Consider the following 27320-nt stretch of genomic DNA (forward strand, 5'->3'; position numbering starts at 1 on the left):
TGAAAATTTCCCAGACGAAAATATTAATCTCTGAGCAACGACAGAGTGGAAGTGGATCATCAGTGATGATCTGCAGCACATGGTCAGCTTGACAACAGCCCCTCTCAGCTCCTGTCTCGTCATTTCATCAAGGAACAAAGAAGATCTTGATTCAGACCTCACTGAAGGGGAAACTGGGCCCAAGTTCAGTGAACTGTGGTTTAGTGCAAACCAACATGCTCTGTTTTCATGTCTGGCTGAATATGAGTGATGACCTGTGTCAAGATGACTACAGGGATGTTTTTGCCCACGTTGCACATGTGCACAGAGAGCGTTTTCCTAAAGAGATGTAGAAGTGCGCGCGAGACAGACACACCAAGAGAAAGACGAAGGAGTGGAGAGGACAGAGCTACTTTGTCTCCCGTCATTTGCCACCATCTGTTTCCACTTCTGACTAAGGCTGTAATTGAGAACACTTTTCGCATGTGCAGGAAAACATTTCTATCTACCCAAACACACACATTTTCAACCGGCACTGACACTCACACAAAGTGAACATTTCTATTCCTTAAAGAAAAGAAAAATACACCCATGTGGTTTTCATGTCTCTGGACATTCGATCCAGTCACATGCTTGCTAACTGAATTTTCCTCAACACACACACCAAAAGCCACACAAACTGAATATGTCCTAGTTTGCGGTGAGGAATAAAAAGACCACCATATTTGTTCAGCACTCCTGTCATCATCTTTTGCACCGAAACTTCAGCTTCCATAGTAGAGGTCACCTTACAGCTGCCTGACCAAAACAACATTCAGTGGATAGAAATGCACACAGGCACACCTGCATGTGTTTGCACACATCTGCTCATCCATATCATATGGAAGTTTGCTCAAGGTCGGATTGTGAGCACAGCCTGGCGCTTTTTTTTTAATACAATAAAATTTTCCCTAAAGTCTCGACTGTGGAACTAAATTGAAATATTCTTTCAATATGGTGGCACACATTTGAACTCCTGAGAATACTTGTGTTACGGAAAAGTGTGTCAGTTAGCATGTGGCCCATCTTAACCTAATAAAATATGATATTTTACTCAACTCAACTCAACTCAACTCAACTTTATTTATATAGCACTTTCATACAACAGTAGTTGAGACAAAGTGCTGAACACAACAGTAAAAAACATTAAAACATGTTACGGGGGGGAAAACACAGAGGGAGATAAAACTATAGAAAAACAGTAAACAGTTAGAAAAACAGTGGTCTTCATATTGGGTTAAAAGCCAGAGCATAAAAATGGGTTTTTAAACGGGTTTTAAAAATGGACAGTGAAGGGGCTTCTCTAATGGCCAGCGGCAAAGTATTCCACAGCTTTGGAGCGGCTACAGCAAAAGCTATTTTACAATATTTATTTTACAATAATATTAAATTAGAATAAATCCTAAGAACTATATTAAAAAAAAAAGGTAAGACAAGATTTGGTTTAATTGTTGTTGATGTCCATTTATTACATCTGACAAGCTTCGGCGGATGGTTCCCTGTCCTCCCACAAACCTGAAGCCACAATAATGGAAAACAACGTGAGCCTGCTCTCATCTGAAGATGTCCTTGGGAGATAATTGATTCTAAATTTCCTGTCTGTGCAGTCTGGAGATGACAAAGCAACTTTGCTTTGGTGAATCGTCTCTGTGAATGTGAAGAAATCTTAAAAGTCGTCTTGTTAGCTGGCATTAAACTGGATTCAATTTTATTTAAAATGTTTATTGAAGATTATTTAAAGTCAATGCAGAATGAAAAGCATTTGTGTCCCTGCTGATTCTAGTCAGTGTGAAAACATAAAGACTTTGACATTCTTGCTTTCTAGGTTATAAAATAATTTAGGATTTTAAAATCAGTTAAAATTCAGAGCATTTTTTTAAAAATATATATTTTTCATCACTCTTCGGACTTAAGGTTTTTTAGTAGTTAGGGATTAGGGTGGGAATTCAGACACAGGCACTATTTTTTATAACTCTCCTTACGTTGGGGTAAACTGTCCATTTTGTAGGGACAAGCTTTAGGGGTGGGGGGAAAATTCGTATTTGGCCTGAATCAATTCCATTTCAAATCACAAGCTTAGAGTTGGATTAGATTTGCGATTCAACATAATTAGATTTTTGTGTGTGTTGTTTTAACAAAGCTGTTTAAAATGTTGACTGAAAAAAAACTTATTTTAAAGATTAGGAATTTCTATGTGAACAACTTCTTAAAATAGTTTATTTTGGCTGAAAAGAAAATCAATTCGTGGATTTGATTGATTTAGTAGTTTGTTTGTTTGTTTTTTACTTTATGATCTGTTTTTATTTCAATTGATTGATATTTTAGATTCACATTCATGCCTTTTTAAGGAAAAAAAAAACTATAGAAACTTAAATAGTTTCTAAAAGAAGGCTGATTTCTCAAATTAATTTCATCAGTTATGTTATTTTAGTAGTTTATAAAAAAGTTTGTTGAGTTTACTTTGGGTCATTTTATTAATACCAAAAACCACACCGAAACTTTCACTTCAGCTCTTCCACGTTCAAAAGCTTTTACTCTCAATAACCCCCACTTGGATGAGCGCCAACAAAACCAGCTCCTTCCTGATTCTGACCCAACAGCCCTTCTGCAAAGAGGCGCACAAAGGCAACCGGCAAAGGCAAAATGAAAAAACAACAATCTGTTTAGTTGCTCTAGTCAGCTGACACAAGTGTCCCTGAAAGCAACTTTAGAGTTTGAAGATTACAGTCAGCACAAAGGATGTAAAACTGGAGCGAGGACTCACAGCAACTCGATTCAATTAAAAGAACAAAACACAAGCGAGGAGGGGAAAAAAGGAGGAAAAAAAGGCAGCGAGGAACGAATGTGGGTAAATTACAGGCATGCCTGGCAGTTAAACACATCCATCTGTGCAGAACTGAGACCAGTCGGACATCACAGGACAGTCACACACACCCACCCACCCACACTCACAAAACTCAGCCCCAAGGGAGTAGTGATTAAAGCCTTTATGGGAATGCTCATTGAGGGATAAAGAGGGCTTTATAATGTCTTTGTTTATTTCTTTGCAGGCAAAGTTTAGAGTGTCTGGATTACTGCCACTTCCTTGAAGGTGACTTACTTCCCTAGCTGGTGAGTCTGCTCAGTGTCGCGTTTGCCTGGTGAAAAACCCAGGTTTGCCTAAGGGTACGAAAACTGTTCTCTTGCTTCCATATCCATCAGAAATACAGCAGCTGTTTGAAACAAAACCTACTTTAACTTTTTTCTTTCTTTCGTTCTCTGCAACCACTTAAGTCAAGTATGCTTGAACGGACAAGCTGTTGAATGATGATGAAGTTCAAACTTACTATAACCCGGGCTGAAAATTGCACTGCAAAACCCACCAATCAGCAAAGAGTGTTTTTTTTTTTTAATGGTAAGACTTAATCCAGCATTTCCTCTCATGGCCTCACCAACAATGACATAATTGGCTTCCAAATTCTAAAAAAAGAATCTGCATTTTGGGATCATTGATGAGGTAAAAACAAACATAAGAAAATATGACAGACAACAGAGAGGGGTTTGAGAGCTGAGGACCCTCTGGGGTTATTGGAAGCTGCAGGGATGGGAGCCTATTTTTCAAGCAGTGACATGTCTGTTTAGTGTCTCCAACCAAGAGGCTGGTTGCTTCCCTTATGTCCAGCACCATATCGCTTGGATTAACGGTGACCTGTGAGGGCCAAGTGCCATTTTGGACTAAATCGGGTGGGACTTGTATTTATAATCCACAGAATCTGAGTTCAAAGGTTAACTAGATAATCCTTTGACGTGAGCATCAAAAAGATCAAGCTATCCTATTTCAACAGATCTGCAAAGCACCAGTTATTTTACTAACAGTATCCATACTCAGGCAGAAATTTCACATTTAAAAGCCAAACTTTTATCTCGTGAAAACAAATATCTCTTTTTTTTTTAAAACACCAGATTAGAGGATCAGAGTAAGCTATACTTTGCATATCTGTTGGAATACATAAAGCATAAGTCATGTCCCCTGTGTAACACAAGCAAAAACACAGTTTTATTTAAAATCGTACTTCAAAAAAAAAAAAAAAAAAAAATTAAAGAATTACTATATGTTGTTTTTAATAGTTAATTCCTCTTAAAGGTTTTTTTCATAAAATATAGTATTTGTTTTGTGAGAAATGCAGATGAAAAGGCATTATTATTAAGGGTTTTTCCAACCATAAAAAAAGTGGTAGATACTTTAGATACTTTTAAGACCCACTTTACACTTAACATGTTCTTTTTCTCATAATGGTGGGCACATTTAAAGAAAATTCGGCTTAAGATTGTATTTCTGAGTATTTCTTTATTGATGTGGATCAGGAGCAGATGAGAAAATGTCATTGGAAAAAAGCTTGTAGCTGTGATGTAGGTGCTACAATCAGCGTCCACTTGTAGATCAATAGATACATGTATTCGTTTTCCTTGTCTGAGCCGGCATCTGGCTCAAAAAATGGCTGGACAGCTCCAATGTTACTTGACATTTTTATTATTATAACTACCGGGAGAGCATTTAAACAGATAGATGATGGGAAATAGGGGAAGGCTTACTCCCTGCAAAAAGTCCCACCCACAAATCAGAGGCAAATTTCTAATGGATACTGCTGTTCTGCAGAAACATGTTCCTAGAAAACAACAGGATTTTATTTATTTCTTTTTGGCTAAAAACCAAACGGGAATGATTTTAACAATAGATCAAAGGATTATTGGAGGGGGGCTTTAAAACAGACTTAAGTGTTTTACTTTCGTTACTGTTTACTGAAATCATGAATGAATGTTTTCTGAAGATCATCAATCATTTCTAGGCACTGGATTTTGTTACTTGAAGAGAATCTATCTGATCAGAACCGGATTTAAAAACACTGTTAAACTATCAAATGAATGAACTCAGTAGGGGTGGGATTATATAAGCTTGCTTCTTCCCACTCCTTTTCAAGCAATAAATCAAACTCTACTTATACCTCAGTTAATTATCACTGTATTTAATTAAGCATATATGATTTAAGTGACATTTTTGTTTTGTTTTCTGTCTTTTGAATCTATGCATTTCATCATTTCTGTAATGGGTTTGATAAATATGTGTAAATTATTTATTGCTTTGACTACAATGCTTGAAATAAATCAATAAAATCAAAACTTTAACTCAAACAAGTTTCATGCAGAATTTAATTCAGTATTTGTTTATGATATTCACTCGACAGTGAAGGTTCGTGGACAAAGAACCACGTTTTTTTGCTTCTTCTGCACAGAGAGGAAATTCCAGAATTGCTGACAGTAAAGAAAAGAGACACTCAGGCTGAAGGTGATGCTCCTTTGAACTTCTGTTAACACTTTCCTTTCTTTGTGATCTAATGACATGCTTTTCTGTTCTATTCAACCTGAAATATGCTTTCGATAATCTCTGCATGTGTACTTGTTCTTGTAATCTTATTCAACCACGTAGCTTGACCACAGATGAAACACATTTTGCTCAAATATGAACAACTTGTACACAGGCATCCACAATGAGACCACACAAATCAGCGCATTTTATTCTGCTGAACTTGATACCCTTGATTGCTTGAGAAAACAACCTTGCTCAGCTCGGCTCACTTCATCTTCCTCTCTGCTGCACAAAACCATGAAACTACATGTGGCATCCTGCAATTTACCACACCGATGCTGAATGGTGGAAAGGGAAGAAAAGAAGAAGTGTGACACAAGAGGAAATGGAATTAATTCAGTGCCATTCAAAAGCTCCTGCACTACAGTGACATACAGATCGCGCTCCACTGAATGCACTTTGTCGCTCTTCCCCTCTGTGCTCCCTGCACTCTTACTCCCCACGCATTCTCTGTTGTCATTTTCAGATTCATGGTGGCTGCACTACAGACTCCCCTGGCCCCTGTACCTGAAAAAGGCCAGTTATGCAACACTCCCATCTCGTACACATGCAGATACCAACGACTTGTACACACCGCCTCCTCTTATGTAAGAATATTTACTACATAACCATGTCTGTTCAGTTTTTACCAAAACTCACAACTCAAAGTAAATGCAGGCTGTAGAGCCGCTGAGTTTTCACCACAGCAGAAATCCTTTGTGAACTGCCCCCTGCAGACGCCCCATTTAGCAAGTGCGCTTAAAACACACTCCCTGCCCCTGGTCCCGTACCCGCAGAAGAAAAACACAACATGCTGGTTGCAATCAGAGTCATACTTCAAATGCCAGAAACATGCATGGAGAGGAAAAACGACAGATGTTTGCTTGTGTGTGTGTTTGCTGCACTGCTCATACTCACCCCCTCGTTCGGGTATGCTGTCCATCCGAGGTCGGCCAACGCTGACATTGAATCTAGCAAAGTAACTGCAGTGACAGAAAAAAAGAGAGGACAAACATTATTAACAAATAAAATGTTCGTGATTCTAAATAATTGAAGGAAGGACAACCCCAACCAAACATTAGCAGTGCAACAAGCATGGCTCCATCCATCCGTACAGTTTTGAACCAGAGGAAAACAAAGACATACATGGATCTATACGTCTGTGAGTGGAAGCATCAAAATGAAGCAGAGGTTCAAATGCTTTTTTTTTTTATCTGCTCTTCATATGCTGTGATTTGAATAAAGAAATGCTAAGAAACACAATTTTAAGCCTAAATTTCTTAACATATATCCTCCATAATAACAAAAAATGCTACCAAAATATGCCAAAAGCACAATTTTTGTTGGAGTGGGTCTTCAAATTTATATTCCACTGAATTCATTTTTTTAGAACTTTTTTTTTTTAGAATTTTCAATAATGTCTTATGTTGTGTTTAACACAAAATATTATTTCCAAGCAATGCAAAATTTTTGATTTCCAAGATTACAATTGCTTTTAAGGCAGACACAAAGTCAGGCGGCTTAAATTTTAGATATTAAAATTATTTTTTACCCCAAGCTTTAAACCCCTTTCTTATCAACAAAGTTCTTTCTAAAAGCAACAAAAGCAGTGGGCTGTCTTTTGTTGCTGGCCTGGTTTGAGAGTTGGTTCAGTCAGTGTGAACACTGGAGCATCACTTAAAAAGCAGTCGACCATCAAGGACAAAGTGCAACAGTTAAGAATGCACAATGTTTTGAGTGCGGGATCTCCACATGACAGTAGGAAGTCGGGGGATGCTGGAGGAAGGTGAGAACGAAAGCTGGAAGGATGAGGTGGACAGCCTGACCACCAGGAGGCGTAATGAAAACCTGCTTACATTTCGGGAGAAAGTCCTCCATGTGAGACTCGACACACTCACCTCCGAATCAAAGCTTCAACATGTTTAACGTTTAACTAATCTACACAATCAGCGCCTATTTTTCCCGTCTCCCAGTCAGACTCTACTATGGAGTCCTCATTAAAATCTTTAAACTTAAATTTTCATTGAGATAAGATCACCAGCATGGCAAACATTTACAATATCTGGTCATTTTGCTAATCAGTCATTTTATTTTTTCCGAATAGAATAGCAAAATACTATTTAGTAATAGTGCTGTAATGTTTTCTTGTTTAATTGCAAATTCGACTAATCAGTCAGCTCACAAACAAAATTCTGCATGCAAGAGTTTGGTAACAAAAAATTAGCTTGTTCCTATCTTTTTATCCCTTCTTCTCAAGCTCATGCTGATCATCAGCTCTCCTCAGCACAACACACCATGACAGCAGGGAGGGCTGCCACGCTGTGTTAGTGTGAGTGTGTGCATGGGCAAAGTGCACAAACAGCACACAGACTGCTTCTGAGGGAAAGATTCGGAAAGTAGAAAATATTATGAAAGAAAACTGCACATAAATTGTATAATGACACTAAGAAATATACTAATAATCAGGCTGAGCAAAGAGGTAGACTAAATGAGAGGGCTGCGAAGCAGCAGGAAGGATGCTGTGCAAGAAAAGGTCAGAAGAGGCCTCCAGCTCATGTGTGCATTCACAGGAACTAAAGACCATTTAGACTGCTTTCTTCAGTTCACAGGCTTTTGAGCAGTGAGCAGAAATGGGGCATAATGGTATAATAGTATATAATTTCTGGACCTTGTTTTCGAGTACAGATATATCTTAGTGGAGAAATAAAAGCCTCTGACTGACAATGTTTACTAAACTGTCCGTTTCAGGTAGAGCCGTTTGGGACAAATATGTCTTGTCATCTCCTAGCTGTATCTAATTTACTCTTCTTCCCAAAGAAAAAAGAATGACCATGATACTTATAGTTAAAATGTTAAATTGCTTGATCAAATGTATTTTGATGCACTAATATAACAATGACTCTTGAGGAACATGAACTGTATGTATCTGTGTCGCTGATCGGATTGCAACAAACTGAGTTACAAAACGTACACTTAATTTAAAATGTTCCTTTTTGTAATGGATTTTTTTAGAGCAGAAGCAAATGGAAATACATAAATAGTGGTACCTATTACAAAACAACAACAACAAAAAAATTCCGAGCAATGTTTTTTTTTTTTTTTTTTGTGCAAATAAGCAAGTAACAACTAAGCCTGGTGGAACAATAAACAACTAATCGTTCTTAAATTTAGCCTAACACATATGTGACACGTTCAACATAAAAATGTTGGTTTGCAATAGAGATGCAATGATTCCCCACAGTTTAGTTGTGTAACACAGAGTTTCGCTTCGGACAGTGAATTGTGGCATCCCTAGTAGCGGTACCAATGAAGTCCTCATAATTCCAGTCATACATCTTGACTTCGCTCAGTTAACATGTTTTTTTTTTGTTGTTTTTTTGTTTAGGAATTATAACGGATTATTGATAGTAAGAAATGTTGCAGGAGGAAGATAAGTGCAACAAATGTTCTTCAGTATGCGCTTTTCTTTTATAATATTTAAATGGAACTGCAACCCCTTTGTAAAATACAGCTTGGTTATTCTTATTCAAAGCTACGTGTGAGGCCTTATGAATTAGTTCTGCCATTTTCTTTTTTGCAAACAGATAAACTTGCTTTTGGTTAGTTTACATGGCAGTCAGTTTAATGTTTGCTGAGGAATTTTTACAACTGGCTCCTCTTAAAATAAAAAAAGGAGAACACACATTTGAAAACACGTCTGTGGAAGACAATACAGTACCTTTCAAAATAAACTTAAATTATAGCAATTATCTGCTTAGGCATGCAGTCATTCAGGGTAGGACTTGTGTTCAGATAACAAGATCTCGCTGATGGCATAGCAGTGGTGCATTTTTAAATGCTCTTACTATATTTGACAACTGTGATGAGTTTTTTTTTTTGGTAAAAATTAGCAGACTTAACAACCAATTAAACAGACATGTTACTGGCATCATTGTTGAATAAAGCTACCTTTCTCACTTCCAGTCCACCTCCAAGTAGATGCAATTACTGTGACATACAGAAATCGAAGTTTTGGAATCAATTTTAACGTCATAAAACATGCTGTTGCAAGTTACCTTCATGGAGGTGGAGGAATACTGTGAAAAATCATGGTGGTCTCCCATCAACTAAAGCTTTTGACTCCAACACATGTGATGCCATGAAATGATGCAATGCGAGTGCAAGAGAAGAGGGATTCAAGTGGAGAAACCGTAGGTTACAAAAATAGCATGCTCTTATAGAAGCCTCAGTAAGCATTTATCTAAAACGGAAGATAGACTGAGAAGTCCCACTCAAAAGTGGAGTGGGATGATAAAACTCTTTGAAAAACTCAAGAAATACTACATTTTGCTAAGATGTGCAAAATGTTATTTGACATAAAGTTGTAAAAATGAGCCATTTTCCACACATAAAAAGACTTGACTTGCTGTAGCAGAAATGTCAATACTAGTACTGCTGTTGTGTTTTACAATGTGATAAAATATGTTTTACAGCCTCCAGTGTGTTTCAAAGAACTCCAAACATGACGGAAAAAATATAACATTTTTTACCTTTTCAAACAACATATTTACCATATTTCAATATTATTATAGTGTAAGTTTAGAGAAAATATATCTTTAAAAAAATCCAAAACCAAAAAGGTTTCCACACAGCTGATTCAAAGCTGTGGGTTTCCTTTTGGGGTCAAATTCCAGGCTTTTGAAGATCCATTCCAATAACAATCACGTTTTTGGTGTTTTAAACATACTTTTTGGGTATTTTTACTCACGTGGGAGGGCATATATAAAAAATTAAGCTTAAAACTGCGTTTCTGAGTATTATTTCTTATTTACATTCTCATGAGCAGACGAAAAAATGCCATCTAAAAAAGGCCTGTCGCTTTGACATGGTTGCTATAGTCTATGGGCCCCAAGCTCCCTGGTCTGCTCCGTTCCAATGCAGAGAAATTAACGTCTTCCTCGTCCGAGCTGGCATCTGGCTCAAAACTGTACAGTTGGATGGCTCCAACATTGCTTGGCGTTTTTATTGCACCGGTAATGGTAGGTTGGGGTTGTGAGGGGCCGTAAGATAGTGGGCGAGAGTGTCAACATAGTGATGATGAGAAATGAGGGCAGGCTTGCTCCGCAGCAAAAATCCTGCCCACAACTCAGAGGTTAATTTCTAACACACCCCTGATGATCTGCAAAAATTGTCTTAGAAAATACATTTTTAGCCCAAATCAAAAAAACTGTATAAAACTGTATTTTCTAAGACAATTTTTGCAGATCATCATTAAATATCACTGCATGTCCTAAGGCCATTTTTCACCCTGCAGAGAATGCATATTCCAACATAACACTTTGTTATCTTCTCACACACCTATTGTCAATACCACTTATCACCTCTAATCAATGACTATGCTGATCAATAGTGAATTAGCTAGGGTTCCCTGTCTGCTGACACAAACACTATGCATATAACTTTTGTGTGTGTGTGAGTCTGTGTGCCACAGATGAGGAAGAGAAAATGCGAAAAGTAGGCATTTTTCAAAACTCGGATTCTCTCTGACCTCAGACATTTTCTCCTCGTTGCTTTCGATCTCTCCAAGGACTTTGCTAAATTGTGAAGGTATGTGAAATATAAGCCTGGGCCAGGCCTACTTCAGCTTGTAATAAAAACAAAAAGGGCTCATCATCGCTCACTTGGACAAGGATCATGTTCGAGCCCCTCTCTAATTTGTTGATGCAGACATACACATGCAATTACCAGTGTGGTGATCGGCTAAACGTGACATATTACACCCACAGAGGAGCTGCTTTTTCAGGACAGCATGGGCACAAAAATAGAACCAAGGCCTAGGAACATTGTCATTTTTTACAGACTTTAGCTGGAAAAAAATAAATGGGCAGATCCGTTGGACATGTAATCTGATTACTGTGGGGGCATCTGGTTACAACGACGAGCTGTTTCATCGATTTTCTTTGCCAAACTCTGAGGTTTACATTATGATGGTGGAAAATGAGGAGGAGGTGGGGGTGGGCAATCAATATGTGAATTAAAAATTCCTCTAAAATGCATGTTGTTTGGAAATGGTGCACACCTAAATGCAGAAAACACTGAACTTTTTTTTTTTCTCTGCTGTTCTCCTTGTGTGTCTATTTTCCTTCTGTCATCTGCTTCCTCCCTTGGGAAGTAATGTGTCTCCCTGCCTTCTTCTCTTTTCTTTATCCCCTTCTTTGTCTTTCTATGTCTCTCTGCCACCCTCTCACTGGATAGCATCCACCGCTTCAGCTGGGCTGCAAGAAGCTGTGATCCACCTGCCAAAAATCAAAGGCACTGCCAACAGCCAGACTGGCACACAAAGAGACCAGGATGCTTAAACACACTGAGGCACACACAAAACCCGCACACATCTTAAGACTGTGCCAGTGCTGCAAACACAAAAGGCCACTGCACCGGCTGGGCGCTTGGTAAAAATATAATAGCCCATAATGAGTTCATTAAAACTTTTAAACACGTAACAGTAAATGGAAACGGGCAGATGTGGAACTGAGGGCTTTACTTTCACAGCATTACTGTTTTCTCCGGAATTAGAAAAGCTGTTTATTTCTTGCTTACTAAAAGTTGTTTTCTGAAGCAAAAAAAAAAATGCTGAGCGAAGTTTCTTTTAATCAAAGTCCTCTCTGCTAAAATAACAATCCCCTGTTAATAGAAAAATTGAAAGAACATGCAAATGAAGGAGGTCTAATAATCATCCCATTTAACAACAGAACAGATAAAGGATGTTTTGCATTTAAGATTAAGCCTAATTTCTCCAAATATGTTTTTCACGAATATGCTTTATCCGATTCCCCTGGTTCCACACATAAAAGCTTTATGCTTGAAATATTGGGGTTTGAACCAACTCCTTAAATCCTTAGCGCTTAGCCGCATCACAGCAAATCCTGTTCTTTGGTAAAATACAAAAATACTAACAAAAAATCGTCAAGGGCAAACAAATCGGCAAAGAAACCCAACAACACTGGGGTTGCTGTTGTTTTCAGTCTGTCCACAATGCAAGCTGACAACTCCACCTGGTTAATAACAAACAGAGATCCTCCTGTTAAAAATGCCCAGAAAACAACGACAGGTCGGTCATTTTCCCCACTAATACTGCGATTACAGCTCAAATTCTCAAGCTATCCCTCTACTGATGAGGGAAAACCAATTCATTTGTCCTCTAAAACTGCACTGTTTGTTTTCTTTATTGCATAATATCATAACATATGAAAACACTGGACCCATTATTTATTTAGAAAAATATGCAAACTATGCATTTACTTGTAGTTTTACTTGTTTTACTTCATTCAGTAAATTTGTGAATATAATTTTCTTCCCATGAATATGTCAACCCTATTTATACCATGGTCCGGGTGAATACTCTATTCTGATTGGCTGCTGGGTGTGAATTAAAAAGTGATAAACCACAGTGATAACCGCACGCCCCAAAAAGAAGTTCTGGTCACATATTTTAAATCTTCTGTATCACTGCGTCGGCTTCTTTAAAACAAGCTGTAATAGGTGAACTTTCTCTCTAAACTGATGCTTTATTCCACCCATCGGGACAGTCAGCATATATATATATATATATATATATATATTGCTTTATTTCGCTGAATCTTGACTGCAGCGGTGGGGCAGCGCCTTGTGACATTACCACCATGACAAGGCGCCGCACCACATATAAAATAGTCCAGTTTTTGTGAAAATGGCTATCCAAATCGGGAAAAAAACAAGAATTAAAGACTAAACACTGGTTAATATTTTTTTCTTTTTTAAGTGGCGTATACTTATATTGCGCCTTTCTTCCTACAAGGACAAAGCGCTTTACAGTCACAGACCCAGTCACACACACATTCACACACTGGTGGCGGTTCCGCTGCCAAACACAGGCGCCCGCCTACCACCAGAGGCAAGGTGGGGTTCAGTGTCTTGCCCAAGGGCACTTTGACTCATGGGCGTGCAAGGCGGGAATCGAACCTGCAATCTTACGATCATGGGTCGACCGCCCTACCGCTGCACCACGGCCGCCCGTTTTGTAAGTGACCATGGTTTAAGCGGGTTAATGGCCTTCGAAGTGTGCATTATCACTTTTTAACACACTTTTTAACGGTTCAAGATTGTTTAACTCATCAGGACGGTTACAGTGGATAAATAAGGGCTTTTTTCCTGAACACTGATGTCAATATTTTTGCATCTTAAACTAACTTTGTTGTGAGCAAAACTTACTAAATCCCTCAACCATATCATAATGAATACGACAATCTCCTCATAAAAAAAACGATACTGCAGTTGAAAAAATTTTGATTCTTTTTTTTTTTTTTTTGTCAATTCCTTTATGAATCAGGCTTTTCTGGGTTAAGCGCCCAAAATTGTTTAGCAAAAAGACATAGATGTAGAAAAATGTTTTTTGTTGGACAACTTTTTGCCTCAGCTAAACAACAGCATTAACAGATACACACATTTTCACTTCGATTGTGTCAGGAGTAATCCCAACACAAGACCTCCCCCCTCGCCTCCACTGCACCGAAAGAGCAGTTCAACCGCTGAGGGTGTTGTCAGGGCAACCAATGAGTGGATGGCGAAGGAGGATAAAGTAGTGAGAAGACTTCAGATCTGAACTTTACAAATAAGTGTGCCTCCTATGTGGACTTCTACTCTCTCTGCCTTCAAATCAGTCCCCTCTCCACAAACCACAAGAGGATTTCAATCAGTCCTTTATTTCTTTCTCTCATCTGTGCTTTCATCCTTCTTTCATGTCATTTTATTGAAGTCATGTCTCCTTTCAGGTTTCTTCTCTTTCTCTCGCAGAATGGATATGAAAGTGTAAAAGCCTTTATTTTTATTCATGGATGCACAACATGCATGTAACAAGTTGGACAGCAGAAAATACCCAATTTCCCAAGGTGGGATCAATAAAGTATCTTTATCTTATCTTTATCTTAAATGTTTCTCCACATGGTGGAAATTCTCTATTATATAATCCAATGTCGTTTGTTTTCTCAATGTTCATCACACACTGAAAGGAATCGGTCTTTATTTTGAAGTCTGTTTCATCACTTTTTACTTCCCTCCTATATTTGAATTAAGTGACTTCTACTGGGAAATTAGCTTTCATTTTAGCAGATTTCACGCTGCATCATGAGCTGCTTAGTTATGCAGCATTTCAATGTTTGAAGTTGGCAAATCAAATGCTTTTTTCCTGTAAGACATTTTCATTTGGGAATTATTTCACATGATTTTTAAGGAAATATTTTATTTTATTTTCTGTGTGATCACTTTCTACAAAATGATTTTACTGATAAATAATTTAAAGGCTTTAAACCCAAATTCAAATCCAAATTCCCTTTTGACTCTGCAAAATTTCCTTCTTTTCAACACATTTGATGTCAGGTACTTCTATTTTAAAAAGCACAAAATGACATTTAGAAGCAGGCAGAGTTGAAGAATGATGATTAAAATGAAATATATTGGAAAGCTTAGCAGGTATAATAACATGAGAGAATGTGAATATTTACTTGAGAGATAAACGCCAGCAGATCACTAAGGGTAAAAGCTGATTATGCAAAGCAAATAAAATTCAATTAACTTTCTGCATGCATGCTTTCTGTTAGTGGCTGTTGGATTTCACAATAATAAGTCATCACTAAAGACAAACTCTGAGATGGCAACTTTTCTTTCTAGGGATGTTTGTAAAATAACATGTAAAATGCTAAAATATCATGTACTCAGTACACAAATCATTTAAACAAAATTTAAAGAATTTTACAGACAATTTCAAAGTGAAATGGTGTGTATCCATGGTATTTAACCATATTTGGAAAAATTGCATTTTTGTTTTAAATCAAAATGAAGTTTTCGCTTTGTGTCATAATCATGAACATAATTTGAACATCCAAATGATGTAAAGAAAAAAAAATCTTTTCTATGTTGAAAATGTTAAACCACAAATTAACATCCAAGTGATGTCACTGTCAGACATCCAGATAATGGAGTTTTCATTTAGCTTCGCATTTGGATAGTCTATATTAAAAAGGATGGGAATGCTAATAAAGTCCAGCCCTTCCTTTAGTTTGGTCTGTTTTTACAAACCGCACCCTGAGGCAAGCGAAAGACTGAAGTGAATCAAAGCACCTGGAAAATATTTCACAATCTCAGCAGGTGATTTGGTGACATTGAACAAGCTCTATATATAACAAGCGCTATAACAAGAAGCACAAAAGAAAAAAACAGACAGTCCAGCTAGCCTTCGGTCTAAGCCATCAGATATTATTACACGCCCACACCTCCTCTAACATCAGGTTTACCCTACAGGTAGTTCGCTTTGAGGCCACTTTTCCTTCTTTCCTTGTAATGTACTGCATGGAGCATTTACACTCCCAATAACACCTGATTTACACTGGTCTGGTCTGCAGTGCATCTCCCTTGGTTTACGTGGGGAGTCTCACGACCTTCATTTAGTTTTCATTGTCTCGATGGCTTCCAGTGGAGTGGTTTGTCCTGCCACTTAGTTAATTATCATCAGCATCCAAAATGTTGGCAATCAGATCCCATGCCCTCCCCTTCTTCACTGAGTTATTGTAAAATTCCTGTTTTGTGTCATGTGTCATGGTGTTATGCTCTTGTACTTCCAAAACTAAACTTTCATCCTCCATAGCGAAATGAATGATGGTGTTATCTGCAGTGTTAATCAGCGTTATCGCGTGTGTACGCCACCTTATGTAATGTTATGATATGAACATTCCAGTTAATTAATGAACATTCTATAACGCAATGCAACAGATACGCACACAACAGATGCGTAACATAGACAAAATCCAACGGAAATATAATGGAGAACCAACACAACGGAGATGCAACGTAATAGAGACGCAACGCAACAGTGATCCTATGCAGAAATACCAGGGGGAGATCAGGCATTTGACACACCAGAGTCCGTGTCTATTTGTTTGATTCACATCACAGTAAAGGTGAGCTTTTACACTTGCCAAATGAAGCAAACTATTGAGAAAAACGAACCATGGTCCATACCAAACCTGACTTTGAGAAAGTACCCTACTTCGCTAAAGCTGAGTATGACTACATGTCAGGTAGATTTTTTACTCAAAACTCCTGTGTAAATTACATTTATTGTTTGTTTTGTCTGGGTTTTCATCTGATTTTATTGGCTAAAAGCAATTAAGGGGAAAACCTCCTATAGAAAACTAAAAAAGAACATACATTTTCAGCAGTGTTCACATCAAATGTTTCATGGCACTTTGTTGTCTTTCATGTTCAACGACATAGGAGGATCTGCAAAATATCTGAGTGTTGTTTCTTGTCCTTAACTGACAGACTGCATGACAGTCTTTCAGAAAATTTTAATGCAGTCATGCGAGAAAGATCGTTGACAGAAAGAGGATGCATATAAATATAATTCGGGTGACCCAAAAGGGCAAAAGTTGCATGATTCTTGAAAATTTTTATGGAAATATTCATCACTGCAGCCTAGTCAGCTTTGGATTTTATACCTCGACAAGAGAAGAAAGCATATTAGCCTCTTCTGCCATTTCACACTAGTCCTGACAGCACTAGCAGGATATAAAAGATGATATTCTGACAGACAATGACAGGAGCACCGCACTAGTCTGTAGCTTCAAGAGGTTCAGATGAGTGTGTGTGTGTATTAGTGCATGCTGGTTGAATGCTTACAATGTTGAACCGTGACACCCAGTCAGATCCAGAAACTTGTTTTTTATTTTTTTAATAAGCTTCTTCTACCAACATGCAACTCACCAAGAGCAGGAGAAACAACCCTGTGTAAAATACTAATGTCTACACATCGTTTACATATGAAGAAAATTCTGAACTGACGCAGCAGAATCCATTTAGACCAGAACCCATGAGTGTGAGGTGAATCAAAGGAACAGCATCCCTGGTATTTCCAAAATCGAAATGTCTCTAAACACGAAACAAGAGGGTATACACAAGCACGCACACAGACCAACCACTGGCTGTCACACAGTGGTTGGTCACAGAGGGATAAATTGGCCTTTAGACTGAGGAGTCAGCCGGAGCGTTGAAGGCTGACATGAAATCAGATGTCAGATAAAGGTCTTTAGATGGGTCTACTGTTAGTGTAGACCTTGATACAAAACATTTTAGACATTCAATTTAACTGGGAAACTGATTTTTTTTAAAGGTTCATTTTGACTAGTTTTACTGACTGACATCAACTCTGGATGAACATTTGAATAAATAAACTATTTCAGTGTAATCCTGACTAAACAAGTTTCACCACAAAAAAAACAACAAATACAAGGGTTTTCAGCTTTTAAGTTCTTGGTTGTTTTGCCCTTAAAGGGCTTTTAGCACCACTCATCAGCAGGGGACAACAGGAGCATTGGTCAGCAAACATGCCGCATCTATGATTTAGATCCCCAGGTGTTTGTTTGTAAATCCATCTCTCACAGACTCAGCACAAGTCAAACTTGCAGAACAAACACAAGAGAAGGAGAAGACAGGAATATAGCAAATTCAGGACTCTCAAGACAAGAAGCACCAGCATGTTCAGAGGCAATAAAAAAAAGAGAAGTGCCTTTTTAAGGCTGTAGGTTAGAGAGTGGTCAAGGCCCACTGATCAGTGGTATGACCAGCAGTTAGAGGCTTGCTCAGAAGGGGGGAGGGGGTCAGCAAAACGTGCCGATGTTGAAGCAGCGGGAGCCCACTTTTACCCAGAGCTCACTGCAGCCATTCGACGTCCCACAATGACAGCAGACTTTCTTTGACATTAATGAACTCGACATCTGACGGGATTCATTCAACCTTGAAAGCTCTTCAAGTGCAATTGTAGCTGGTTAAGACACATCCTCAAGAGTGGAGACTGAAGTGGTATGCTGGGTTTGCAGGGTGTTACTATATCTGTGAGTGTGGAAAATATAAAAGTTTATAATCTTTTTTGAACTGCTTATGTTGGGTAGAAGTAGCATATCTGTTTTCTTCTGCAATGTCAGCTTTACTACATTTAACTATTTAAAAAAAGTTAAGCGTAATAACTATAAACATGTTTTTTTTTAACTCCCTCTGGGCTTGTTTTAATAAAAATCATTTTCAGTGGGTAAGTTTTTTTTCAATGATTTTCAATGACAATGATTGCGTTAAAAGGTGATACAATTCAGAACAGAGCAGACAAGCTCATCATGGTTTGCCTTTGAAAGTTTTAGTTGACTTGCAAGTGAACCTTGGTGTGGTTTAGTATGAGATGGTAGAGAGATTTTTTCTGGCTGTCAAAAGAGTTAAAGTAAAGCATAAAGACCTTAGCAGCACGTTTTAAAGAAGTAAAATAAAAACCAGAAGAAAAAATAACGACTTGTAAAAAACTCAAAAACAACACAACCATCAGCTGACCATCATGATCTACTTGGATGGTACTCATTTGGAAAATATAACCACCATCTGTTTTAAATTCCAGGAGTTAAAAAAGGAGAAGAGACCAAACTAAGGTCTAAAATTTGTTTGACAACTAACTAAATTAATTTCATTCAAGTGGATTTAACACTACACTGAGACCTTTAATGAAAAACAACAGTAATAACCACAAGAACACTTAAATAAAATTTATAAATAAAACAAACTTTGTGAATTTTAGTGTTACCTTGACGGTTGTGACAGTTTAACTGGAGCTTGGAAGTTATCTTACAACAAAATGAATCAATGTCACGAAAGACTATTATCAGAAATGTTAAATTGCTATATTTTTATACCACCAGGTCTCAAAAAAGGTGGTAATTTCTGTGAAGTCTATTAACGGAAATGCATATATTTTTCTTTAACTAAACACATTACATTGTAGAGGGGTTCACAAAGGTTGAGTAGCTGGTCTTTGCTCTCTTTTTCCTTTATTCACATTATACTGGACTCCTCATACCCATCAAAAACACACTCACAAGCGCACAGGCGCAATGACTCCATGATGAGATGAAGCGCTCGTGGCAGAGTCATTCCCTGTCACCAACTCATATTTATAGCCTTATCTATCAGTCAGCTTCCATAATATACGACATTATTCTCTGACCACCAAACTGCCCCCCAGTCATACATTAGGGCAGGGTAATATGCGGTGAGTGCATGCATGTGGGCACACATCTATTGTGCATGGCTCTATGTTAAGCAGCTCAAGAGGCTCCACCTCATTACAGAAAACCTGGAGTGGCTATGAGCTCCTGACTGATCCATCTGAGGTCAGAGGCAGAGCAAAGTGTGAGGAGTACAAAGAGAAATAGCAGCTGAGGATGAAGAGATTGAAGCGATAGAAAACATAAAAAGGGCAGATATAAAAAATAGATATTGTAAAGAAATTGGAGTCAAGGAAAAAAAGAGGAGGGTGCTCACTGCTTCTCAGATGGGAGAGGAGATCTATATCCTGTTCGGTCCAAGGTCACGGTTGCTACATGGGCGAGGGCAATCTTTTTCCATACTCATCCACATGAGCACATGCTTACTGAGGTATGGCTCTGCCAATAGCTACAAGCAGCCATTATAGATTAAAGCAATTAAACCGGATGAGACCTTTAACCCAACATTATGCCACAGTCTGGATCTTGTGTGAATCACAAGATGTGTGTGTGGAGGTCTAAGTAGAGGGCATGCTTTACATATAGTATGCTTGCCTCTGCACTAAAACTGATCACCCTCACAGTAACCTTTAGCAGAAAAGGAGCAATTTCCCCCCTGACACACCCTTAGGCAGTTCAATAAAAAGCTATAAATTTCCACTGAATACCACTTTTTGTCCATGTTGTGTTATTTGTTTCCACATTTACTTGTATTTTCAAACACTTTTAGGTTTGGTTTCATGTAGAAAACCCACAAATCCGTTCAGTTTTTGCTTCTTATGAGTGTTCTTCCAGGAAAATTTCAAAAAAAAATGCTAAAACTTCCTATTTTCTAGGATTTACAGAATAAATTTAGCTGTAGAGAGGAGGGACACAAATAGTCTGCTCCCTTTTCCAACATGATCCTGGGCAGGCACACAGCATAAAGCTAAAAAAAAAAAGCAACCATTCAGAAACGCTACCGTTACACTGTGTTAGAGGGGAAACAAGGATGTGAAATCTCCAACAGAAAAGGGGAGCCCTGTGAACGTCCACCCTTCCATTACAGCAATGTTCCCGCCTGATACTGAGAGGGGTTGAGTTGGGCTCCCTCTGCTGGTGGATTGGAATACATCAGTTCTTTTTCTTGTTTGTTTGTTTACTGTTGACAAAATATTTAGAGATTTTCTTAACTTTATGAATCCATCATGAAATGTAAAGGTTTGCAAAAGAAATTTTGTTAAAACATTTAGCTCAGCCATTTCATCATGAATTTCAGATTTTCTTATTTCTTTGAGTGGATCAATAACTCTGATTTTAAAAGATTTTTTTGACAGTTCAACAGAAATATTCTGCTTCCCTTCAGACATTATCAGGGACAGTGTGCTTGAATTTCCTTTTAACATGGGCTTGTTTCTGCCAGACGCAGAGGGGGGATTTCCTAAAAAAAAAATGTAAAGATACGTGGGAGGAGAATTTGCACACTCATAGACAAACACAAGGTACAACAGCACACACTGACACACACACCCACAGGGATAAAGAAATGCAGTTCCTCTGCTAAGCGTTTGGTCACAGCAGGGAACCTCGCAGGTTAGAGGGTCAAAGTAGAGCAGAGGCTAGAAAAATGGCTTAATTGAATTACTGTGATGCTAGACAATGTGCACACACAGCGTGGAAGATGAGCAGACTTTTAAAGAAGTTTGTAACAGCACAGTTGATTAAAGAAGTAATACAAGCTCTACCCTCAGCATTAACTAAAAGGCCTCCATGAACGAGGGAACCTCTGGCCTATCAGTTACCTCTTAGGATCCAAACGCACGCAAAACAATCACAGCGGCTGACAAGCCTCTCTGCATTTATCTAGATCACCAGGAGTTTCCTTTGCCTTCCAGTTGGTTTCATCATTCCTGCCACTTCCAATGAATATTACAGCGCTGTGTTGGTGTCTCCCTCACATGCATTCTCGTGCGGAAAACCTCTAGTTTTAGCTACCTATTGGAGCCTCCAGAGTCTTTGTTCTGCGTGGACTTCTCTGTGCTGTCACATGCATTCACAGAGAGGTATACTCTGTTCAGTCAGAGAGATACAAGAGTCTCCAGTATTCCTTTGCAGGGCCTGTCACTGAATCATTTGACTGTTAAATGTATCCTACGCAGGCTTAGAGTTTTGCAGGTTGATGTGTGAGACTAAGAGAGTGTAGGACTAAGAAAGAAAAAGGATCAGAGACAGAAAATTGGCAAAGATCAAAACTGCACATCATGACTTGGAAAATGACAGTCAGACAAAATAGAAAACCATCATCTTCAGTCAAACTGACAGACAGCAAGTACAGCAAAACTCTCCTCAATTGAATTCCCCAACTTGGGTGATTTTTAAATTTCACTTGTGCCCAGGATTCTGCACTTAAGTACATGTTTAACTTCCCATTAAACAGCCCAAGTCATAAAACTCAGCCCAATGAGCAGTCAGGAGTAGTTAGTAAGCAAATGCATTGGCTAATTTCAGGCTGAGCATCGATGTTAATATAATAACTGAGAGAGGCTCTGCAGCAGCGTGTGACAAATTTACTGTAATTGCTGCTCGTCATTTGCAGACGGAGACTGCAGCAGGAAAAAAAAACAGCATTGCTCTGAGTATAATAATGAAGATTTCAATAATTAAGAGAGATTATGACAGAGATGCCAATGCTCTTTTGGCATAATCTTAATAAGTTAGAGCGCTTTAAAGGAGAGCGCATCAATTTGGAATCAAGTCAAAAAAGTGCAGCTCGACTCTCTGTCTGTCTCTCAGTGTGTTTAATGCAATTTTAATGCCAGTCTAGGCTCGGGAGAGAGAGAAAAAACGTGACACTTTCCCTCCTCTCTGTGTTCGCTTTTCCTCCTACATGATTCATAACTGAGCCAGACACTTAACGGGAGTCTGACCGCTGCGCTCCTTTGCCCGGCACGAGGATGGAGCGCGCTCCATCCTCGTGCCGGGGAAGGAGCGCGTCAGTGTCAGGCTTCCCATCACCCTACACAGATCCTTAACTCCCTTCTAACTCCTGTCACACCCACCTTCATTCTCCGGGTAATTCCGTAAGGCTCCCGATGGCGACAACGCGTGCAAAAGAAGCACGAGGGCAAGGAACATATAGATCCACGGGACGCGTTGTGGTGCCATCTTTCAGGCTGCGCTGCGCCCTCGCTGCATCCCTGTCGAGTCGGTGAGCGCAGCTTTGCGATTGAAGAGAGAAGGGGAGAGCAAGACGGGAGGGCAGGAGGAGAGGAGAGAGAGGAGACGCGCAGAAGGAGGGTCCACAATCAGCACGGTCCTGTCGATCATCCGCCGCGCTCAGGCCCGTGGGGATCAGTTCCACAGCTGTTCTGAAAATACCACTATGATGCTCAAATTAAACGGATATGTTAAAGCTTCAAACAAAACTTCTATGGGACTTTATTGCTACAGTTAAATCCATTACTTTGATGGGAAATATATATCACGTTTACAAATAAAAAAACTTTTATTTGTAAACCTGTAAACCTTTGTTAAGTGTCAGGTACAGGCCTAAATGTAAAAAAATATGTTCCATAAGATGATCTGGACCCAAACAAAGTTTTAATTAAATATGTATCTATCTATCTGTTGATGTTGAAGGAGTTTTGAGTTTCACTCACTTTGATTTTTTTCCTCTTCAAGGCTGCCTATACTGTCAGCTGTCAGATGAAATCCTGCCAGAATACCCAGGTGAAATATTCAGGCCAATTCTGTTCAGAACTGAAAATAACCAGAACCAGAACTGTTTGCCAGAACAAACCTCAATAAAGGCAGTCTCATTAGGAGATCCAGCGTTATGGATCTGCAGAGTAACACCAGGGTAAAAGCTTCCCTCTCACTGTAGAAAACACTGTCAATTATTTTGATAAGTGACATGACACATGGCAATTACTGCTCCGCCTCGCCTCCTGCTCCACTGTTTTTTTTTTCTTTTTTTTTTTTTTATTATTCCAGTTGTTGATACTGTTCCTTTGGATGCCAACAGCAGCAGACATAGCTGACATGCACAACAGATTTGAAGCTGACACTTTATGGAGATTTATTCATCCATGTTTGTGTGGGGCTGTGTTGTTTTTTTATGAATGTGCTGCTAATGTATGAATTAACAAGAGGTAGAACTTGCTTCATGAAAGGTGTGAGGAAGAGTAAACTTTTTAGTTTGTGTTTAAAAAAAAGCAAGAAAAAAATATGGAACACTTTTAGGAAACATTTAACCTATTTTTTTTTTTTTTTTACTCTGAATAGGGTCAGCCAAATCCTCATGTCTAGTTTGACAATTTTTCTGGCGAGGAAGCCAAGAAACCTAATGAGAAAATGTGTGCAGGGATCCCCGGGTTTCACCTGATGCACTGGAGTTTTCGCCTTTCCAGCAGGCAAATCTGTTGTAACCACAGTATGATTTATGGTGAGATCGTGACCACAATTATATTTGCCACGAGAAACGTTCTTCTATCACGCTTCTGTCTCAAATGAGGCTCCTGAAAGAGCCATAAAACTGTCAAACATTTTCTGATTTATGCTGAAATCCAGTTTAACCCCCTCCCACCCATGTGTGTACTTGCAGAAACATGTTCCAGGTTTGAGTTTATGTGTGTGTGTGCACATAAAGCAGCCACCTCCACATGTTTTTAAAGCTCCAATTATGATGACGATTTGTTCTTTGTAATGGCTTTACTTGGATGACCTAATTTCCTCTCTTTGGTATGTAAGAAGAAGAAAAAACTAGTTTGTTTCTTTCCTTTAGCTCATTCCTTCTTCTTCTTCTCTTGCTGTCAGGACACTGCACCATCAACACAATGACAAAACATTGCTGTCATGCATTCCTGCAGAGACAGGCTGACATGGCCTCTTAAACCCGTGTCACTTCCTCCACCACACACATGCATGTTCACAAACACACAAAAACGTCCAGTTTTGCATAATAAAATCTCATCTAAACGAATCCAGCGACAATTTGCAAACAGGGCTGAATGGCAGCAGCTTAATATAAAGATCTGCAATTTGTGTCTTCTAATGCATTTATGCTAATTCTGCACCATTCACATTATTTAAGAAATCCACATGAAAGTATTAAATCTCCCCCAGCCCTCTTCCTTTTTTTAAACCCCTTTCCCCCCCTCTGACCTCTTCATTCCCGGCTCTAACCCTTCCTGGCCTGGCTGGGTCAGCCATTCAGCAACCGGCTGGCTCGTCAGTCTTTTTTTTATTCCCCTTTTACATAAATAAAAACTTTGCATCTAAAAGCCAGATCTTCTCTCTCTGCCAAAATAAAGGACAGTTACAAAGTTTTGGAAGTGCAGCAGGAGTTTGTTCAAGTGCGTGTGCATGTGTGTGTGCCGCTGGTGCCGTTCACTTGTTTGACATGGGGCAGAGGTGATGACAGGGTCGTCTGCCTTGCCAGGAACTCCCCCTCAGTCACCACACTCTGTATACACACACCCTCACCCCCATTCAGAGCCACTCACTCATGTGGTAATGTCTCTATTGTGACAGGCTGAACGCTTTATGGGCAACAGCTTGGTGCTGGCATTTAGGCAGAGGCATGGGTGTGCATATAAGCATCTACATTAGTGTGTGTGGCAGCGTTTGGCTTATCCACTGTGAGATCTGTACATTCAGAGCTTGAAGCAATACAACCAACAACTCTTACTCCATGCTGATGGCAGTCTTACAACTGCAAGTTTCATGAGAAAGAAACAGATTCCATGCCAACCCATGGATTGACACACAGACAGACCAGCCCTGTACTCTAGTCTCATTTTCCACCGACTCAGTCAGACAGGCTGAGCAATTCGTCATGTAGGAGAGACCAGGTTTTTCCTCCCAACAAAAGGTGAAAGGGAGTGTGGGAAAGGGCTGGTGCACAAAGCTTTCCCTGCCCCCGTCTGTATCGCTGTCTTGACTGCACGCACGAGTCAAGAGCTCCTTCATCATCCCCCATTCTGAGGCAGCTGAGTTCCCGACATGCATAAACACAACCCGTCTCCAAAATCATATCTGAATATGCTTAAATCGCAGCAGCTAGTTCCAGTTCGCAGAACCTGAGCTTAGTCACGACCCATTGTTCCAGATCTATAAGTTCACAAATAGACTTTTGCCAAAACATCTCAGCATCAGGTCTTTATAGCCCCCGAAAACCCTTTTAACTCAGCCCAGACAGCCTTTCACCCACAGAGATAGAGGGAGGAAGAGGGTGAGGAATAAAGGGAGGAGGAGAGAAATAAAAACAGCCATTCATGGAGGGAAATCTGCTGTCCGCCAGCTCTGCCCGCAAAATGGAGAAAAGGAAAGCGAAGAAGCTCTCCTTGAGACTGACGCCAGCTCAGCAGACAGAGAGGCAAACGGACAGAGAAACGAAAAGACACGGCGAGTGAGGAGGACATTCACACTGCTCCTAGTGTTTTCTTATCGGGGCTCTTGCTGAGCAGGTGTTTTCTTTGGTAGCGGAACAGTTTCAAACAGCTCTACAACAATATACTCATTGAAAAGGCACAAGAAGTGCTTATTTATGGGAAAACTGGATGCTGTATGGAATCATTCCTGAGCTCACATGAAAGGATGTTTACTGCAGGTGTGCTGGGAAAGAGAAGTCAGTGCCTTCTCAGTTGTGTCCTGCTCAAACATTTAGCAATCAATGGAAACTGACTTTGCCATGGTGTATCATGTTTCCACTCGAGTTTACTAAACGGGGAGAGACAGGGAAGCATGCAGATTCACCACTGTGAGGTGAATTAAATGTTAATTACATTTAATTTAAGATTAAATCATCTTTGGTTTAGAAAATTAGAAAGAATTGCACTGAGTTGTAACATTGATTTGTTTCTGTCAAATTACATGAAAGAAGCATCACAAAATAAAAAAGGATTCAAGTAAGAATGCGGCTGTAAAGAGAAGTTACAGCAAATACAGACAGAAATAGAGAGTGGGAGAAATGGCAAAGCCTAAACCAGGCGTTCCCAGTAGTCTTTTAACCCTAGAACACTTTTGCTATAAAAAATCACACTATCACTTTTGCCGGGTAATTTTTACTCGATATAACACACCCAAAACAAGTAATTGTCATGAAAATTAGATCAAAACATATCAACACATGATAAATTAGAATGTTTTTCTTTTATTTCCAACTGTGGTATGTGAAACAAAATGACAAAGACAAACATAGGAAGTTCCTAAGAACATGATCAAAAATTACAGAAATATTAGGAAATTGAGAGAAAAAAAATCCTAAAAAATAATAAAATGATACTGAAGTTTGTCTTTGGTCCACCCATTCCTGGGACATCTGAGACAATGTGAGAGTGGGAGTTTGTGCCTTCACACATCCCTGGTGAAGGCACAAACTCTTTGACATGTGACATTGAAATTCATGTAAATAGTTTTGCTCAGGTGAAAATCTCTCAGTGATAGAACTCTAGGGTTAAATATGATTTTGTCATTTTTAGCTCAAATTAAAAAAAAGTGTCATTTTCCGGGACATAGCTTCTGCAGACCAGCAGTGGTTCATTAAAAAGTTACCTCTAAGTTGTGGAAAAGACCATTGGTGTCATGTCGAGTAAGCTTGCCTTTTCACATAATCCATCTGTCTACAGCCTGCTTACAGCCCCTCACAACTCCAACTTAACAAAAATGCATGCAACAAAAATGATGAGCATTATTGGAGCAACACAGCTGCACAGTTTTGAGCCAGAAGCCAGATCAGATGAGAAAAACAAAGACATACATGGATCTATTTTTCTCCAAGTGGATGTTGGAGCAGAGCAGGGAGATTGTGGCTCGCTGACTGTAGCACCTGCGTCACAACTACAAGCTTT

General features: G+C 39.1%; 1 protein-coding gene across 3 annotated transcripts in view; it reads right to left on the reverse strand.

The window, feature by feature from the left end:
- The window catches only part of LOC101168573 (ephrin type-A receptor 3), a 90997-nt gene extending 68288 nt beyond the window's left edge, over window positions 1-22709 (reverse strand). For 2 of the 3 annotated variants that reach the window (XM_020710990.1, XM_020710989.1), the window contains exons 1-2: window positions 22530-22709; window positions 6320-6384 (exon numbers count right to left, since the gene is read on the reverse strand). In XM_020710990.1, the coding sequence (XP_020566649.1) occupies window positions 6320-6384; window positions 22530-22635 (171 nt within the window). In that variant the 5' untranslated portion in view covers window positions 22636-22709. The remainder of the gene's footprint in view (window positions 1-6319; window positions 6385-22529) is intronic. The other variant, XM_011486671.3, reaches the window with a different exon arrangement.
- Window positions 22710-27320: the final 4611 nt, after the last annotated feature.

Source organism: Oryzias latipes, chromosome 17 (genome assembly GCF_002234675.1).
Source record: "Oryzias latipes chromosome 17, ASM223467v1".
Classification (NCBI taxonomy): domain Eukaryota; kingdom Metazoa; phylum Chordata; class Actinopteri; order Beloniformes; family Adrianichthyidae; genus Oryzias; species Oryzias latipes.